The 18,601-nt window shown below is 42.2% G+C and overlaps 1 protein-coding gene across 1 annotated transcript in view; it reads left to right on the forward strand.

The window, feature by feature from the left end:
• The window catches only part of TTN (titin), a 501,281-nt gene that overhangs the window by 446,213 nt on the left and 36,467 nt on the right, over window positions 1-18,601 (forward strand). Inside the window, exon 349 of the mRNA XM_078776713.1 lies at window positions 1,358-18,463. Within this exon, the coding sequence (XP_078632839.1) occupies window positions 1,358-18,463 (17,106 nt within the window). The remainder of the gene's footprint in view (window positions 1-1,357; window positions 18,464-18,601) is intronic.

The raw sequence follows: 18,601 nt of genomic DNA on the forward strand, positions 1-18,601 counted from the left end.
CCTTGAAAGTTGATGCAAACAATTCCTCCAGGTGTCCCAACCTCTGCTGATTACTTGATTACAAACCCCCTGTCTGTATAAAAGCAGTATTGGAACAGACTGTTATTACACCCTCTGAAGCATTATTTGGACAATATTGTACTGCAGGAAGTAGTATATTGCTATCATAATGGCGAGAAAAAGGCAATTAACAAAGGAAGACAGACAGACCATTATAACCCTTCAAAGTGTAGGTCTTCCCTTCAGAGAAATTGCAAAGAAAGCTGCAGGTTTGACAGGTCGAGTGGCAGTAAGAAAGCCATTGCTAAGAAGGCAAAATAAGAAAAAGAGGCTTGCCTGGGCCATGAAGCACCGTCAGTGGACTACTGAAGACTGGAAGAAGGTCTTATGAACCGATGAATCAAAATTTGAAATCTTTGGTTCATCACGCAGGGTTTTTGTACGCCGTCGAGTAGGCGAAAGGATGGTTCCTCAGTGTGTGACACCAACTGTCAAACATGAAGGGGAAAGCATGATGGTCTGGGGCTCTTTTGCTGGATCCAGAGTCGGCGACTTGCACAGAGTGACTGGCACCCTGAACAAAAGGGGCGACCACAGCATTTTGCAGCGCCATGCAATACCCTCTGGTATATGCCTAGTTGGTCAGGAGTTCATCCTACAGCAAGATAATGACCCTAAACACACCTCCGGGCTATGTCAAAACTACCTTCGAGGAAAAGAACAAGATGGTAGGCTTCAAATCATGGAATGGTCAGCACAGTCTCCAGACTTAAACCCCCCCATCGAGCTGGTTTGGGATGAACTGGACAGAAGGGTGAAAGCAAAGCAACCTACAAGTGCAACACATTTGTGGGAACTTCTGCAACAGTGGTGGGAAGAACTTCCCCAACAATATTTGATTTCCATTGGAGAAAGAACGCCACGAATGTGTTCGGCAGTTATATCTGCAAAAGGTGGATACTTTGCTGAGTCAAAAATTTAAATTAAATTTTATTAAACAAAATGATTCTATGATTTCTTTTTTATCTCCAATTGTTTATTTGTTCTATGCTTAATTTCAGAGTATATTGAGACATTAAACTGCGTAAATTTCAATAAAAACTGGAAAAATTGAGGTGTTCTAAAACTTTTGACCGGTAGTGTATGTGTGTATGTATGTGTATATATATATATATAATGTGTATATACCGTATATATTTCTTTATTTTTTTTATTGCACTTATATGGGAAAAGTATCTTGGTTTAAACATATTATAAAATACGAGTAATTCATTTGCATTTTCTTCTCAATTATATTTTCTTGTCATTCAATCTGGTATTAAAATGAAAAATCGTCTTTAATTTTTTCTATTCACAGTTGTTCCTGGTCCACCTACAAATGCAATGGTGACTGACACCACCAAGTCCTCGGCGACTCTGAAATGGGGAAAGCCTTTGTATGATGGAGGATTGGAGATTACTGGCTATATTGTGGAATACCGCAAAGAGGATGAAGAGAAGTGGATAAAGAGCACAACTGGATCAACATTGCGAATCACAGAATTTGTTGTAGCCAATCTCACTACAGCTACCAAGTATTTATTCCGCATCCGAGCTGTAAATGCAGAAGGTGCAGGTGAACCAGCAGTGATCAAAGATGCAATTGAAATCAAGGAGCGAGAGGAAGCACCTGATCTTGAGTTAGATCCTGAACTCAGGAGAACATTGGTCCTAAGAGCAGGAACAACCATTCGAATTTTTGTTCCTATAAGAGGTCGTCCACCACCGGAAGTCACTTGGCTCAAGGGTGATGTACCCCTTAGGGGTCGAGCAAATATTGAAACTACAGAGTCATACACACTGCTTATTGTCCCTGAATGTAACAGATCAGATAGTGGAAAATACACCATCAGTATCGAAAATATTGCTGGCAAGAAATCAGGCTTTGTTAATGTCAGGGTTTTGGATTCACCAGGACCTCCAGTTAACCTCAAAGCAAGAGAGGTGACAAAAGACAGAATCACCCTTCAGTGGGATGCACCACTCATTGATGGGGGCTCTCCAGTGACCAATTATATTGTTGAGAAGCGGGAGGCAACCCGTAAGGCATATGCAACCATCACAACCAACTGTCAAAAGAACTCTTTGAAAATTACTAGCTTAGCAGAAGGATGTGAGTACTTTTTCAGGGTACTTGCTGAAAATGAGTTTGGTATTGGAGAGCCAGCAGAAACCCCAGAGCCAATAAAGGCATCAGAAGCACCGTCTCCACCAGAACGTTTGAATGTGACAGACATTACAAATTCTTCAGTTTCTTTGGCCTGGCCTAAACCAGAATTTGATGGTGGCTCCAAAATCACTGGCTATATCTTAGAAGCTCAAAGGAAAGATTCTGATAAATGGATAAATGTTGGCAACTCGAAGAGCCTTGAATTCACTGTAAAGCACCTAACTAGAAATGAAGAGTATACTTTCCGTGTGATGGCTACCAATAGCGTGGGTGTTAGTGATCCTCGTGAGGGAAAGCCTGTTATTGTTAGAGAGCAAACATCACAACCTGACCTTGACTTGCGTGACATTTATCAAAAGACTGTCATTGCTAAAGCTGGAGAGAATATAAAAGTTGAAATCCCTGTCGGTGGACGTCCAAAGCCAGATGTGACATGGTATAGAGGAAAAGAACCTTTGCGGCAAACCCCACGAATGAATATTGATACAACCGCATCAGCAACAATCTTGAAAATTGTGGAATGTATCAGGACTGATGCAGGTGTCTATGACATATTGGCAAAAAATTCTGTTGGGGAAGCTACTGCTTCTTTGAGAGTCGTGGTTCATGACATACCAGATCAATGCAAAGGTCCTCTTAAATTTGATGAAATCTCGGCACACCACGTCATCATATCATGGGAACCACCAGAATATGATGGTGGTGTACCAATTACCAATTACATCCTAGAAATGCGTGAGACTGACAGCACAAATTGGGTTGAGATTGCATCAGCAGTCATCAGAACCACTTTCAAAGCAACACACTTAACAACTGGCACTGAGTATCAATTCAGAGTGAAAGCTCAGAACAGGTACGGTGTTGGTCCTGTCCTCCAATCAGATGGAGTTATAGCAAAGTTCCCATTCAAGGTACCTGGACCACCAGGAACTCCAAATGCAATTTCTGCAAACAAGGAAGCTATTACTGTTACTTGGCAAGAGCCTATTTCTGATGGAGGAAGCCGCATTCTCGGATATCATGTGGAAAGAAAAGAACGCAATAGCATTATCTGGCAGAAGGTCAACAAGAGCTTAGTTATTGGTACTACATACAAGTCAACCGGCTTGACAGAAAGCATTGCATATGAATTCCGTGTATCCGCAGAAAATGCAGCAGGCAACGGAAAACCAAGCAAACCTAGTGAGCCAATTTATGCCTTAGACCAAATTGACCCTCCAGGGAAGCCAGTTGTTGTACATTACAACAGGCATTCTGTGATGCTGCAATGGACTAAACCACAATATGATGGAGGAAGCAAAATTATAGGATACACCATTGAGAAAAAAGATCTACCTAATGGTCGATGGTCAAAGGTTAACTTTAGTAACATATTAGAAACTGTGTTCAGTGTCACAGGGCTGAATGAAGGACAAGAGTATGAGTTCAGGGTAATGGCCCATAATGCGGCAGGATCTATCAGCAATCCTTCTGAACCATCTGATGCAATGACTTGCCATGATGACATTGAAGAGCCAAGAATACTTGTGGATGCGAAATTCAGAGATGTAATTGTCCTCAAGGCTGGGGAGACTTTTAAACTTGATGCTGATGTAACTGGTCGTCCATCACCAACAATGTATTGGACAAAATATGACAAAGAACTAGAAGCAAGTGCAAGGCTTGAAATCCGCAAAACAGAATTCTTCACTGCTATCCTAAACAAAGACTCAATTCGACCTGATGGAGGATTATACGTTTTGACTGCAACTAACCCTGGTGGTACAGCAAAACATACTTTTAACGTCAAAGTTTTGGACAGACCTGGGCCACCAGAGGGTCCAGTAATTATAACAGATGTTGCTGAGGACAAATGTGTAATAGAATGGCATCCACCGCTTTATGATGGAGGAGCAGCCATTGATCATTATGTTATTGAGAAGCGTGAAACGAGTCGCTTGGCATGGACCCATGTTGCATCTGATGTACAACTAACAAAACACAAGGTACTTAAACTACTAAAAGGAAATGAGTACATCTTCCGCATCATGGCTGTGAACAAATATGGTGTTGGTGAACCGCTCGAGTCTCAGCCTGTAATTGCAGTCAATCCTTATGGGCCTCCAAGTCCACCCTTAGAACCACATGTTACAACTGTAATGAAAGATTGTATGATTGTATGCTGGAGCCGACCAGAATCAGATGGTGGAAGTGAAATCACTGGCTACATTGTGGAGCGTCGTGATAGGGAAGGTATCCGCTGGGTAAAATCTAGACGAATAGCCACAGATCTACGCCACAAAGTTTCTAACTTAACAGAAAACCATGAATATGAGTTCAGAATCACTGCAGAGAATGCAGCTGGGCTCAGTAAATCTAGTGAGTGCAGTCCATTTTATAAAGCTTGCGATGCTGTCTTCAAACCAGGCCCTCCAAGCAACCCACGTGTAACAGATACAACTCGATCTTCGATATCTGTTGCATGGAACAAGCCAATATATGATGGAGGTGCAGAAATCACTGGTTACAATGTAGAAATCAGTCATAAAGATGAAGATCAGTGGAAATCTGCGACCCCAGCAAAGGGTGTGCTAGCTCAAGTTTTCACCATCACTGACTTGAAGGAGAATGATGAATACAAGGTAAGGATTGCTGCAATAAACAGTGCAGGTGCTGGAGAGCCTGCTTTGATTCCTGGCATTATTAAAGCAGAGGATCGTATGCTCCCACCTGAAATTGATATCAGTGCTGACCTTCGCAAAATTGTGACACTCAGAGCTTCCTGTACTCTTAGACTTTTTGTTCCCATCAAAGGAAGACCAGTTCCAGAAGTGAAATGGGCAAGAGAAGATGGTCAGGCCATGGAACGCACAACGATTGACAATACAGATTCTTACACAATGCTCGTCATTGAAAATGTCAATCGGTTTGATGCTAGTAAATATTTGCTAACACTGGAAAACAGCTCTGGAAGTAAATCTGCATTTGTCGTTGTCAGGGTATTAGACACACCCGGTCCTCCACAAAACCTCCATGTAAAAGAGGTTACAAAAGACTCTGTGACAGTTTCTTGGGAGCCACCATTAGTTGATGGAGGTGCAAAGATCAAAAACTACATTGTTGAGAAGAGAGAATCTACCAGAAAGGCCTATGCCACTGTTAATGCCAACTGTCACAAAACAACTTGGAAAGTTGACAACTTGCAAGAAAGTTCCAATTACTACTTCCGTGTTTTAGCTGAAAATGAGTATGGCATCGGCTTACCAGTAGAAACATTGGATGCTGTAAAAGCATCTGAGAGACCAATGCCTCCTGGTAAAATCACAGTGACTGATGTTACCAAAAGCAGTGTGTCACTGGAATGGGAGAAACCTGAGCATGATGGAGGAAGCCGAATCACTGGCTACATTGTGGAAATGCAAAGTAAAGGCAGTGATAAATGGACAACCTGTACCACAACAAAGACAGCTGAGGCCACAATTATTGGGTTAACTCATGGTGAGGAGTACCTGTTCCGAATCTCTGCCAAAAATGAGAAAGGAATAAGTGATCCACGTAATTTGGGAGTGCCAGTTTTGGCCAAAGACATCTTGATTGCTCCGACATTGAAACTGCTTTTCACAACTTTCAGTGTCATTGCAGGAGAAGATCTTAAAATTGAGGTTCCTTTTATTGCACGGCCAAAACCAATTATTACATGGATGAAAGGCAAACTGATACTTAAGGAAACCACACGTGTAAATGTGGATAACACAGCCAAACACTCCATTTTGCTTATAAAAGAGGCATCAAGGGACGATGTAGGTCAGTATACCATCAAACTAACCAATGCTGCTGGTGAAATCTCCCAACCAATTCAGATAATTGTGTTGGACAAGCCAGGGCCACCAGTTGGACCTGTCAAATTTGATAACATCACTGCTGACAGCATGAACATTTATTGGGAGCCACCTGAGTATGATGGTGGCTGCCATATCAGCAATTACATTTTAGAGAAAAGAGATACTTCAACCACAACATGGCAGAATGTTTCAAGCACTATTGCTCGAACTACAATGAAATGTGGACATCTGAAGAAAGGCTCAGAGTACCAGTACCGCATTGCTGCCGAAAATAGATATGGCAAGAGTGTCTTCCTGAACTCAGATCCTGTAGTAGCACAATACCCATACAAAGAGCCAGGGCCACCAGGGACCCCAATTGTAACTTTTGCTTCAAAGGATAGCATGATGGTTGAATGGAATGAACCAGTGAATGATGGTGGCACTAAAGTGCTGGGTTACCATATTGAGCGCAAGGAGAAGAACAGTATTTTGTGGACAAAGTTGAACAAGACATTGATTCCACAATGCCATTTCAAGACCACTGGACTTGACGAATGCATTGAGTATGAATTTAGAGTTTATGCTGAGAATATTGTGGGAATCGGTAAACCAAGCAAGACATCTGAATTGTACTTTGCACGTGACCAATGTGATCCACCAGGTAGGCCTGAGCCAATAGTCGTCACCAGGAATTCAGTAACCTTGCAGTGGGAGAAGCCAGCTTACGATGGAGGCAGCAGAATTGTTAGCTATGTGGTTGAAAAGAAAGACCTACCAGAAGGAAGATGGATGAAAGCCAGCTTTGTTAACATAATTGAACGGCAATTTACAGTGGCTGGATTAACAGAGGACACAAGGTATGAGTTCAGAGTTATTGCTCATAATGCCGCTGGAGCGATAAGTGACCCATCTGAAAGCACTGGACCTATAACGGCACGTGATGAAGTTGAACCTCCAAGAGCTTCCATGGATCCAAAGTACAAAGAAACCATTATTGTTAGTGCTGGCGAGACATTTCATATTGAAGCTGATGTGCATGGTAAACCAATACCATCAAAACAGTGGATTAAGCAAGACAAAGAGCTGGAAAATACAGCTCGAATGGATATAAAAGGCACAGATTTCAACACAGTGTTGACTGTCAAGGATGCTATTCGCAATGATAGTGGACAATATATTCTCCTGCTCAAGAATGTTGCTGGTGAAAAATCTGTCCCCGTGAATGTAAAGGTTCTAGACAGACCTGGACCACCTCAAGGACCAGTGTCCATCACTGGGGTCAGAGTTGACAAGTGCACACTGGCCTGGAACCCACCAAAGCATGATGGTGGTAGTGATATTTTGCATTATATCGTGGAGAAGCGGGAAACCAGTAGACTTGTCTGGACTGTCGTCCAGACGGAGGTCCATATACTAAACTGCAAGGTGACAAAGCTGCTTGAGGGTAATGAATATCTCTTCCGCATAATGGCAGTCAACAAGTATGGCATTGGTGAACCTCTTGAGTCTGATGCAATTGTTGCAAAAAATCCATTTGTTGTTCCAGGCCAACCAAAGACACCCGAAGTCACGACCATTACCCGTGATTCAATGATTGTTGTATGGGGAAGGCCTGACAGTGATGGTGGTAGCGAAATTACCGGCTATATACTTGAAAAGCATGACAAAGAGAGTCCTCGGTGGATTAGGTGCATCAAGCGTCCAATAGCAGAGCTTCGTTACCGTGTCACAAATCTTCAGGAAAATCATGACTATGAATTTAGAGTCACAGCAGAAAATACAGCTGGTTTAGGAGAACCAAGTTTGCCATCTATAATGTACCGGGCTAATGATCCAGTGTACACGCCAGGCCCACCAATCAATGCGAAAGTCATCAGCAGCAGTCGATCCTCTGCCACAATTGGCTGGAGTAAACCAATTTATGATGGAGGTTGTGAAATAGAAGGCTATATTGTAGAACAAAAGGAAGTTGGAACAGATGAATGGACTATATGCACACCCCACACTGGAATAAAAGAGACACTACTTGAGGTGTCAAAGTTGGTGGAAAGGAAAGAATATGATTTCCGTGTGTTTGCCATCAACAAAGTCGGTGTTGGTGACCACGCAAATGTGCCAGGACCAGTTTTGATTGAAGATAAGCTGCAAGCTCCAGATATTGACCTTGATGCAGAGCTGAGAAAAGTAATCACACTTCGTGCTGGAACCACGTTGAGAATTTTCATTCCATTCCATGGTAATCCAACACCTGAGGTGAAATGGTCCAAGACTGATAGGGATATTCGAGAGACTGCTCAGATTGATACCACAAGTAGCTACACATTACTTGTCATTGATAATGTGAATAGGTTTGACACTGGCAAATATATGCTGACAGTTGAAAATGCTGCTGGATCCAAATCAGCCTTTGTTTCAGTCAGAGTTCTTGACACCCCGAGTGCACCAGAGAATCTAAGAATAAGAGATGTCACAAAGGATTCAATTAGTTTGTCTTGGGAGCCTCCAGAAATTGATGGAGGAGCAAAAGTAAAGAATTACATCATTGAAAAGCGAGAAGCAACCAGAAAAGCTTACGCTGCCGTGGAAACGAATTGCCATACAACCAACTATAAAATAGAGCCATTACAGGAAGGTTGCAATTACTTCTTCAGAGTTTCTGCTGAAAATGAATTTGGAATGGGCTTGCCTTCACAGACGCCTGATTCCATCAAAGCGTCTGAGGTTCCCCAACCCCCTGGAAAAATAACAGTCTTGGATGTCACTAGGAACAGCACTTCCCTGTCATGGCAAAAACCAGAACATGATGGAGGCAGCAAAATCACTGGCTATGTTGTAGAAATGCAGACCAAAGGTACAGAGAAGTGGGCTGTATGTGCAACAGTAAAGGTACTTCAAGCAACCATAGAAAGTTTAGTCCAGGGTGAAGAATACCGTTTCCGTGTTATTGCAATCAATGAAAAAGGACGGAGTGATCCAAGAAATCTGGCTGCTCCAGTCATAGCCAAAGACCTTGTAATTCAGCCAGAAGTCAACTCAGCATTCAGTACCTATAGCATTTTGGCTGGGAAGACCTTGAAAGTAGAGTTTGTGGTTTCTGGTAGACCGAAACCAGCATTATCATGGACAAAGGATGAACAGCCAATTAAGGAAACAACACGTGTTCATGTGGCTGAAGTGGATAATCTCACCCTGCTTACCATATCCAAGGCACAGAAGGAAGATGCCGGGATGTATACAGTGAATGCTTCCAATATCCTTGGACAGAAATCGTTAACAGTTGAGATTCTTACCTTGGACAAACCAGATCCACCAACTGGTCCAATTCGATTTGATGATGTCAGTGCTGAATCAATGACGATTTCTTGGCTACCTCCAAAATACACTGGTGGTTGTCAGATAACCAATTATGTTGTAGAGAAACGTGATACGACCACTGTCTCATGGGAAACTGTATCAGCAACAGTTGCTAGAACAACACTCAAAATCACAAAACTACATACCGGTACAGAATACCAGTTTAGAGTTAGTGCAGAAAATCGTTATGGTCGAAGTTTTGCACTTGATTCCGAGATGATTGTAGCTCGCTACCCTTTCAAGGTACCTGGACAACCTGGGACACCATTTGCCACTGTAATTACCAAGGATACCATGGTTGTGAACTGGCATGAACCAGTGATTGATGGTGGAAGCAAAGTCTTAGGCTACCACCTTGAATGCAAAGAAAAGAACAGCATTTTGTGGACGAAGTTGAACAGGATGTTGATTATTGACACAAAATTCAAGAGCACTGGTTTGGACGAGGGCCTGCAGTATGAATACCGTGTATATGCAGAAAATATTGTGGGCATTGGCAAAGCCAGCAAAACATCAGAGCTGTATGTAGCACGAGATGCTTGTGATCCTCCAGGACAGCCTGAAGTTGTTATAGTTACCAGAAACTCTGTATCCTTGAAGTGGACAAAACCAGAGTATGATGGTGGCAGCAAAATAACTGGCTATGTTATAGAAAAACGAGACCTACCAGAAGGTCGGTGGATGAAATCAAGTTTCACTAACATCACAGACACCCAATTCACTGTTACAGGCCTCACTGAAGATCAACGTTATGAATTCAGAGTGATTGCCCATAATGCCGCTGGAGGAGTGAGTAAACCATCAGACAGTACTGGTCCCATTCTTGCCAAGGATGAGGTTGAACTTCCAAGATTTTCCTTGGATCCAAAATACAAGGAAACAATTGTTGTTAATGCTGGGGAATCTTTCAGGCTAGAAGTAGATGTGCATGGAAAACCACAACCAACATTGCAGTGGTTTAAAGATGATCAGGAAGTTTCCGATTCAGCCAGACTTGAGGTGAGAAACACTGCCTTCAGAGCTGTGATTATTGTCAAAGATGCTATCAGAGTTGATGGTGGACATTTTGTTTTGCAAGCCACAAATGTGGCTGGAACAAAAACATGTCCGATTAAAGTGAAGGTCCTAGACAAACCAGGACCTCCAGTGGGACCTGTAATCATAACAGGAGTCACTGCAGATAAATGTTCTTTGGCTTGGAATCCGCCTTCTGAAGATGGAGGAAGTAGCATTGATCATTATGTTGTTGAAAAGAGGGAAACCAGCCGGTTGGCTTGGACCATAATTTGCTCAGAGGTTGTTGCGACGTTGACTAAAGTGACAAAACTGCTTGAAGGCAATGAGTATATCTTCCGTATCATGGCTGTGAACAAATATGGTGTGGGAGATCCTCTTGAGTCTAATGCAGTTGTTATTAAGAATCCTTACGTGCCTCCTGGTCCACCTCAGACACCAGAGGTGACCAATATTATGAAAGATTCTATGACGGTCTGCTGGGGGAGGCCAGACAATGATGGTGGAAGTGAAATAAATAATTACATCATTGAAAAACGAGACAAGCAAGGCATTCGATGGACAAAGTGCAATAAGCGCAGGATCACTGACCTGCGTTTCCGAGTGACTGGACTTGTTGAAGACCATGAGTATGAATTCAGGGTGTCAGCTGAAAATATTGCAGGTGTTGGAGAATCAAGTCAGTGCTCCGTTTTCTATAGGGCATGTGAACCAGTCTTTAAGCCAGGTGTACCAATAAATGCACATGTGGTTGATACAACACAATCTTCTGTTACATTGGTCTGGGGAAAGCCTGTGTATGATGGCGGAAGTGAAATACAAGGTTACATTGTCGAATATTGCAAAGCTGAAGAAGAGGATTGGATAATGTACACTCCGCCAACTGGTCTACTTGTAAATCGTCTTGAAATTGATATGTTAATGGAGCACCAAGAATACAAAGTTCATGTATGTGCAATCAACAAGTCAGGTGTTGGTGAGCCTGCCAGGGTGCCAGGTGTTGTGAAGCCTGAGGAAAAGTTGGAATCTCCAGAAATTGATCTTGATGCTGACCTAAGGAAAGGCATCACTGTTAAGGCTGGCAGTCCCATACGTTTTCATATTCCCTTCAGAGCACGACCCACCCCAGAAATCAAGTGGCTTAAAGATGAATGCTTGCTGTCGGAGAGAGTCCATGTTGAGAGAGCAGCTAACTACACAAATGTTTCCATTGAGAGCTCTGACAGATATGATGCTGGAAAGTACATGCTGCACCTTGAAAACAGTGCAGGCAAAAAGTCTGCATTTGTGGTAGTCAAAGTCCTAGACTCACCAGGTGCTCCCGAGAACCTACACATTAAAAGTGTCACCAAAGATTCGGTTGTTCTATCATGGGAGTCTCCACTCGTTGATGGTGGCAGCAGGATTAAAAACTATGTGATTGACAAGCGGGAATCGACTAGAAAGGCTTTTGCAAATGTAACGACAAAGTGCAACAAAAATACTTTCTGTGTTGAAAATCTTCAAGAAGGAGGTATATACCACTTTAGAGTAATGGCAGAGAACGAATATGGCGTAGGTGTTCCAGCCCACACGCTTGATGCTGTGAAAGCATCAGAAGTTCCAATGCCACCAGGAAAAGTAATTGTAACAGATGTTTCACGGAAAACAGTTTCTCTGAGCTGGGAGAAACCTGAACATGATGGTGGAAGCAGAATTACAGGCTACATTGTCGAGATGCAAGCCAAGGCGAGTGACCAATGGACAACAGTTGCAACCTCAAAAACAACAGATGCTGTGATAACTAATCTTACTCAAGGGGAGGAATACCTCTTCCAAGTAATTGCCTGTAATGAAAAGGGTAAAAGCTATCCCAGGAAACTGGGAGTTCCAGTTGTTGCAAAGGATTTGATGCTCCTACCAGACATGAAGCTATTATTCAACACATATAGTGTGTTAGCTGGACATGACTTAACAATAGACATATTGACATTTGGAAGACCCAAACCATCTGTTACATGGAAAAAAGGAGGCCAATTGCTGAAGCAAACAACAAGACTAAATGTTGAGGAAAAAGAAACCTTAATCAGCCTAGCAATCAAAGATAGCATGAAGGATGATGCAGGAAAATATGAAGTTACACTTTCCAATAATGTTGGCTCGAAAACTGAAACAATTGATGTAATTGTTCTGGACAAACCAGGTCCACCAGTGGGACCTGTTAGATTTGATGATATTAGCAACGATTATGTGACTTTCAGCTGGGATCCACCAGAATATATTGGTGGTTGTCAAATTAGTAACTACATTGTGGAAAAACGTGATACCACTTCAACCTCATGGCAGAAAGTTTCAGCCACTGTAGCACGAACAACCATTAAAGTAACAAGGCTCAAGACTGGGGCTGAATACCAGTTCAGAATATTTGCAGAAAACAGATATGGTAAGAGCATACAATTAGACTCTGCTCCTGTCATCGTACAATATCAATTTAAAGAACCTGGTCCTCCAGGTACACCTTTTGTTACAGCTGTAACTAAAGAAAGCATGGTTGTTGAGTGGAACATACCAGTCAGTGATGGAGGCAGTAACGTTTTGGGTTATAATCTCGAACGCAAAGAAAAGAACAGCATCCTGTGGACCAAGTTGAACAATATGTTAATTTCAGGAACAAAGTACAAGACCATAGGCCTTGACATTGGTGTTGAATATGAGTTCCGTGTCTTCGCTCTGAATATTGTGGGAGTTGGAAAATGTAGCAAAACGTCAGTCTTGTACGTGGCTCGTGATCCCTGTGATCCACCAGGTCAGCCTGAGGCAATCATTATAACAAGAAATTCTGTCTCACTGCAGTGGACTAAACCAGTGTATGATGGAGGAAGTAAGATCACCGGTTACATTGTAGAAAAACGAGAACTTCCTGAAGGGCGCTGGATGAAGGCCAGTTTTACCAATGTTATTGAAACAGAGTTCACTGTCTCTGGATTAACAGAAGGCACTCGCTATGAATACAGAATAATTGCAAGGAATGCTGCAGGTAGTATTAGTGAGCCATCTGAAAGCACAGGTCCAATTACTGCTACAGATGAAGTTGAAGCACCAAGAATATCGATGGATCCAAAATTCAAGGAAATGGTTGTTGTAAATGCCGGAAGCACTATAGTGGTTGATGCTGATGTTCATGGCAAACCATTGCCTGAAATAAAGTGGTTTAAAGGCAGCGATGAACTTGAAGGAAACACTGCAAGATTGGAAATCAGAAAAGCAACACAAAGCACAACACTAACCATTAAAGATTTAATCCGTACTGATAGTGGACACTATGTTATTGAGGCAAGCAATGTTGGTGGGAAAAAGTCATTGCCTGTTAACATCAAAATACTAGATCGTCCAGGACCTCCTCAAGGACCATTAGCCATCTCCGATGTAACAGCTTACAAGTGCTACCTAAATTGGAATCCTCCTCTTGAAGATGGTGGAGCAAGCATTGATCACTATGTTGTTGAGAAGCGAGAAACCAGTAGGTTGTCCTGGACACAAGTGTCATCTGATGTTGTCACATGCAGCTTGAAAGTTACCAAAATCCTTTCAGGTAATGAGTATATTTTCCGTGTCATGGCTGTTAACAAATATGGAATCGGAGAACCATTGGACTCAGAACCTGTGGTTGCATGCAATCCTTTCACTGTGCCAGGACCTCCTCAAACACCTGATGTCACAACAATTACTCAAGACTCTATGATTGTTGTGTGGGGCCGACCTGAAAATGATGGAGGGGCTGAAATTGATGGCTACATTTTGGAGAAAAGAGCTAAAGATGGAATGCGTTGGACAAAGTGTAACAAGAAGAGGCTAAATGACCTTCGCTTCAGAGTGGTAGGCCTAAATGAGGGTCAATATTATGAATTCCGTGTCTCTGCTGAAAATTCAGCTGGTGTGGGAAAAGAAAGCCAGCCATCAATCTTATTTGAAGCTTGTGATACAATCTTTCCCCCTGGACCACCCATGTACCCTAAAGTTCAGGATACAACCCGCTCTTCTGTGTCACTAAGTTGGAGCAAACCAATTTATGATGGTGGAGCTGAAATTGTAGGTTATGTTGTGGAGTCACAGGAAGCGAATAGTGACGAATGGGTGATTCAAACTCCACCCTCTGGCCAAAAGACAACAAAAATGACAGTAGTTGATCTTAAACAGAATTGTGAGTACAAGTTGCGCATTAGTGCTATGAACGCAGCTGGTGTAGGTGAAGCAGCTGTTATTCCAGACACTGTGCTTATCACTGAAAGGATGGAAGCTCCAGAAATTGAGCTTGATGCAGATCTACGGAAAGTGGTGTCTCTTTTTGCAGGAACCACATTGCGTTTATTTGTCACCATCAAGGGTCGACCAGAACCAGAAGTGAAATGGGAGAAAGAAGAAGGTTCAATTAGTGGCATGGCAGTTATTGAAACAACTAGTTCCTACTCCATGATTGTTATTGACAATGTTAACCGCTTTGATAGTGGAAAATACTTTATTCGTCTTGAGAACAACAGTGGAAAGAAGTCTGCATTTGTCAATGTCAGAGTTTTGGATTCTCCGAGTGCACCACTTAATCTCACAATAAAAGAAGTCGGTAAGAACTTTGCAAGCTTGTCATGGGAGCCTCCCCATATTGATGGTGGAGCTAAAATTACAGCTTATATAGTAGAAAAGCGAGAATCTACAAGGAAAGCCTATACAACAGTAACTAACAATTGTCACAAGCAGACATTCAGAGTAGATAATCTTCTCGAGGGTTGCTACTACGTTTTCCGAGTACTAGCAATGAATGAATATGGAGTTGGTTTGCCAACTGAGACTGAACAGCCTATCAGAGCAGCAGAAGTACCATCACCTCCAGGAAAAGTTACAGTTGTGGATGTGACGCGAAGCACTACTACATTATCTTGGAAAAAACCAGAAAGTGATGGTGGAAGCAAGATAACAAGCTACATTGTTGAGATGCAATCAAAGGGCACCAACAAGTGGTCTGTTTGTGCAACAGTAAAAATGCTTGAGGCTGTGATTCAGGGTTTGATAAGTGGAGAAGAATACATCTTCAGAGTTATGGCAGTAAATGAAGTTGGTAGAAGTGAGCCAACACAATTAGGCGTTCCCATCATCGCAAGGGATATTGAAATTAAACCAACAGTTGACTTAGCATTCAATACATTCAGCGTAAAAGCTGGTGAAGACCTCGTTATTGACTTGCCATGTCATGGGAGACCTCATCCAGATATAATGTGGAAAAAGGAAGGGCAACCCCTGAAGGAGACTACACGTGTGAATGTTCAGTCAACCAAGTCATCAACAAAACTCACAATTAAAGAGGCTTGCAAGGATGATGTTGGGAAATATGAACTTATTGCATCCAACAATAATGGAACCAAAACCTATCATATTAGTATAATTGTACTTGACAAACCCAGCCCTCCAAACAATGTTCGCTTTGAAGATATAAGTGCTGAAAGTGTTACACTATTGTGGGATGTTCCTGATTATGATGGTGGGTGTCAAATCAACAATTATATTGTGGAAAAGAGAGAAACGTCAACAACCATTTGGACTCTTGTCTCAGCAACAGTAGCCAGAACATCTATCAAAGTTCTACGGTTAGTTACAGGCTCCGAGTACCAATTCCGCATTTATGCTGAAAATCGCTATGGCAAAAGCCATCATGCAGAAACACCTGCGGTAGTGGTTGAATTCCCATTCAAGTCACCTGGTCCTCCAGGAACACCAAAGGTTTTTGCCACATCCAAGGATCATATGATTGTGGAATGGCAGCCACCAGTAAATGACGGTGGAAGCAAAGTCCTGGGCTATCATCTGGAGTACAAAGAGAAAAATAGTATAATATGGACGAAAGCCAACAAAATGACCATCACTGACACAAAAATGAAAGTAATTGGTTTGGACCTTGGCCTGTTCTATGAATACCGAGTTTATGCACAAAATATTGCTGGAATTGGCAAGTGCAGCAAAGTTTCTGAACCTGTAGCTGCTAGAGATCCTTGCGACCCACCTGGTCAACCTGAGGTCAAGAACATTACCAGAAACTCGGTGTCCTTGTCATGGAAGAAGCCTGAATATGATGGAGGTGCTAAGATCACGGGCTACATCGTTGAACAGCGGGAGCTTCCTGAAGGACGTTGGTTAAAATGCAACTTCACAAATATCCAGGAAACTTCATACGATGTGACAGGTTTGAAAGAAGACCTGAGATATGAGTTCAGAGTGATAGCAAGAAATGCAGCTGACCTATATAGTGAACCATCTGAGTCAACTGGTCCAATCACCATCAAGGATGATGTTGAAACACCAAGAATCATGATGGATATCAAATATAAAGACATTGTTGTGGTGAAAGCAGGAGATGTATTAAAGATTACTGCCGACTTTGCTGGTCGACCATATCCCGTCGTTTTCTGGACAAAAGATGCCAGAGACATTGAAGAGTTATCCAGGATCGAAGTGCACACAGTTGATAACAGCACAACTGTTACTGTTAAGGATTGCATCAGGAGAGACAGTGGGCAGTATGTTCTCACTCTTCAAAATGTTGCCGGCTCACGTTCAGCCACTTTCAACTGCAAAGTATTGGATAGACCAGCTCCTCCTGCAGGACCAATTGTCGTTTCTAAAGTTACATCACAGAAGATCACACTTTCGTGGGGTTGCCCCATAGAAAATGGAGGTGCAGAGATTGATCACTATATTGTAGAAAAACGAGAAACGAGCCGTCTCTCATGGACACAAGTATATTCCGACTTACCAGTCACTCAGTGTAAAGTTACAAAAATAATCAAAGGCAATGAGTATATTTTCAGGGTTATGGGTGTGAACAAGTATGGTGTTGGAGAGCCACTGGAGAGTGAACCTGTGAAAGCAGTTGATCCGTATACTTTACCCAAACCTCCACAAAACGTTGAGATTGTTAATATTACAAAAGAATCGATGATCTTATGTTGGGAACGACCAGAGGATGATGGAGGTAGTGAAATTTCAGGATACATCATTGAGAGGAAAGAGAAGAATGGCACACGCTGGGTCCGTGTGAACAAGAAACCTGTATATGATTTGAGGATAAAAGCTTCAGGACTCCATGAAGGCATGGAGTATGAATTCCGTGTCAGTGCAGAAAATGCTGCTGGTGTTGGCCCTGCCAGTGATGCTTCCCTACTTGCATGTGCTGAAGACCCTGTCTTTATGTCAGCTCCACCATCAAAGCCAAAAATAACCGATTCCACTAAGAGTAGCATTGTTGTCTCATGGAAGAAACCCCTCTTTGATGGTGGTTCCACTGTAACTGGGTACGTTGTTGAATACAAAGAGAAAGAAGATACCGAATGGACCACAGCAATACACAACCTCTCAGGAAATGAGTATGCAGTGAAAAACCTTGTGCACACGATGGAATACCAGTTTAGGATCAGAGCTATAAACAAAATGGGTCAAAGTGAACCAAGTGAAGCTTCTGATCTTGTAGCAGCTAAAGAAAGAGAGGAAGAACCATCAATTGAATTAGACAATGAAATGCGTAAAGCAATCGTTGTTAGAGCTGGAAGCTCTTTCAAGCTTCAAGTGTCATTTATAGGAAGACCTACACCTCAAATTACTTGGAGCAAGCCTGATTCAGATATCATTCTCAGGGCCTCTATTGAAAACACCAGAAAATCCAGTGTTTTGTCAGTAGAAAAGTGTAAAAGGAGTGATTCTGGAAAATATACTGTGACCTTGCAGAATCCAGTAGGATCAGCTTCTGTAGCACTGACAGTTAAAGTCTTAGACACTCCAGGACAACCTGGCGAAATAACTATAGCAGATGTTACAAATGAATCTGCAGTCTTGACTTGGGACATTCCAGAGAATGAGGGTGGCTCTCCTGTCAGAAACTATCACATTGAGAAGAGAGAAGCCACCAAGAAAGCATGGGTGTCAGTTACATATAACTGTCAACGTTTGAATTACAAGGTCAAGGGGTTACAAGAAGGAGCCCTTTACCATTTCCGTGTCATGGGAGAAAATGAGTTTGGAATTGGTGTACCTGTGGAGAGTAAGGAGCCGATCAGAGCAACAAGTAAGTACTTCAGAATTTTTCTTCTTGAAACTAAGCATTTTGTTGCTTCATTTTTATTTTCAGTCTATATGACTTTGTTCTTTGTTAAAAGAATATATTTTGTCAGGTAGTTAGTTCTTCCTTGATAATCTTCTTTCC

Source organism: Myxine glutinosa, chromosome 1 (assembly GCF_964187855.1).
Source record: "Myxine glutinosa chromosome 1, kmMyxGlut1.1, whole genome shotgun sequence".
NCBI lineage: Eukaryota > Metazoa > Chordata > Myxini > Myxiniformes > Myxinidae > Myxine > Myxine glutinosa.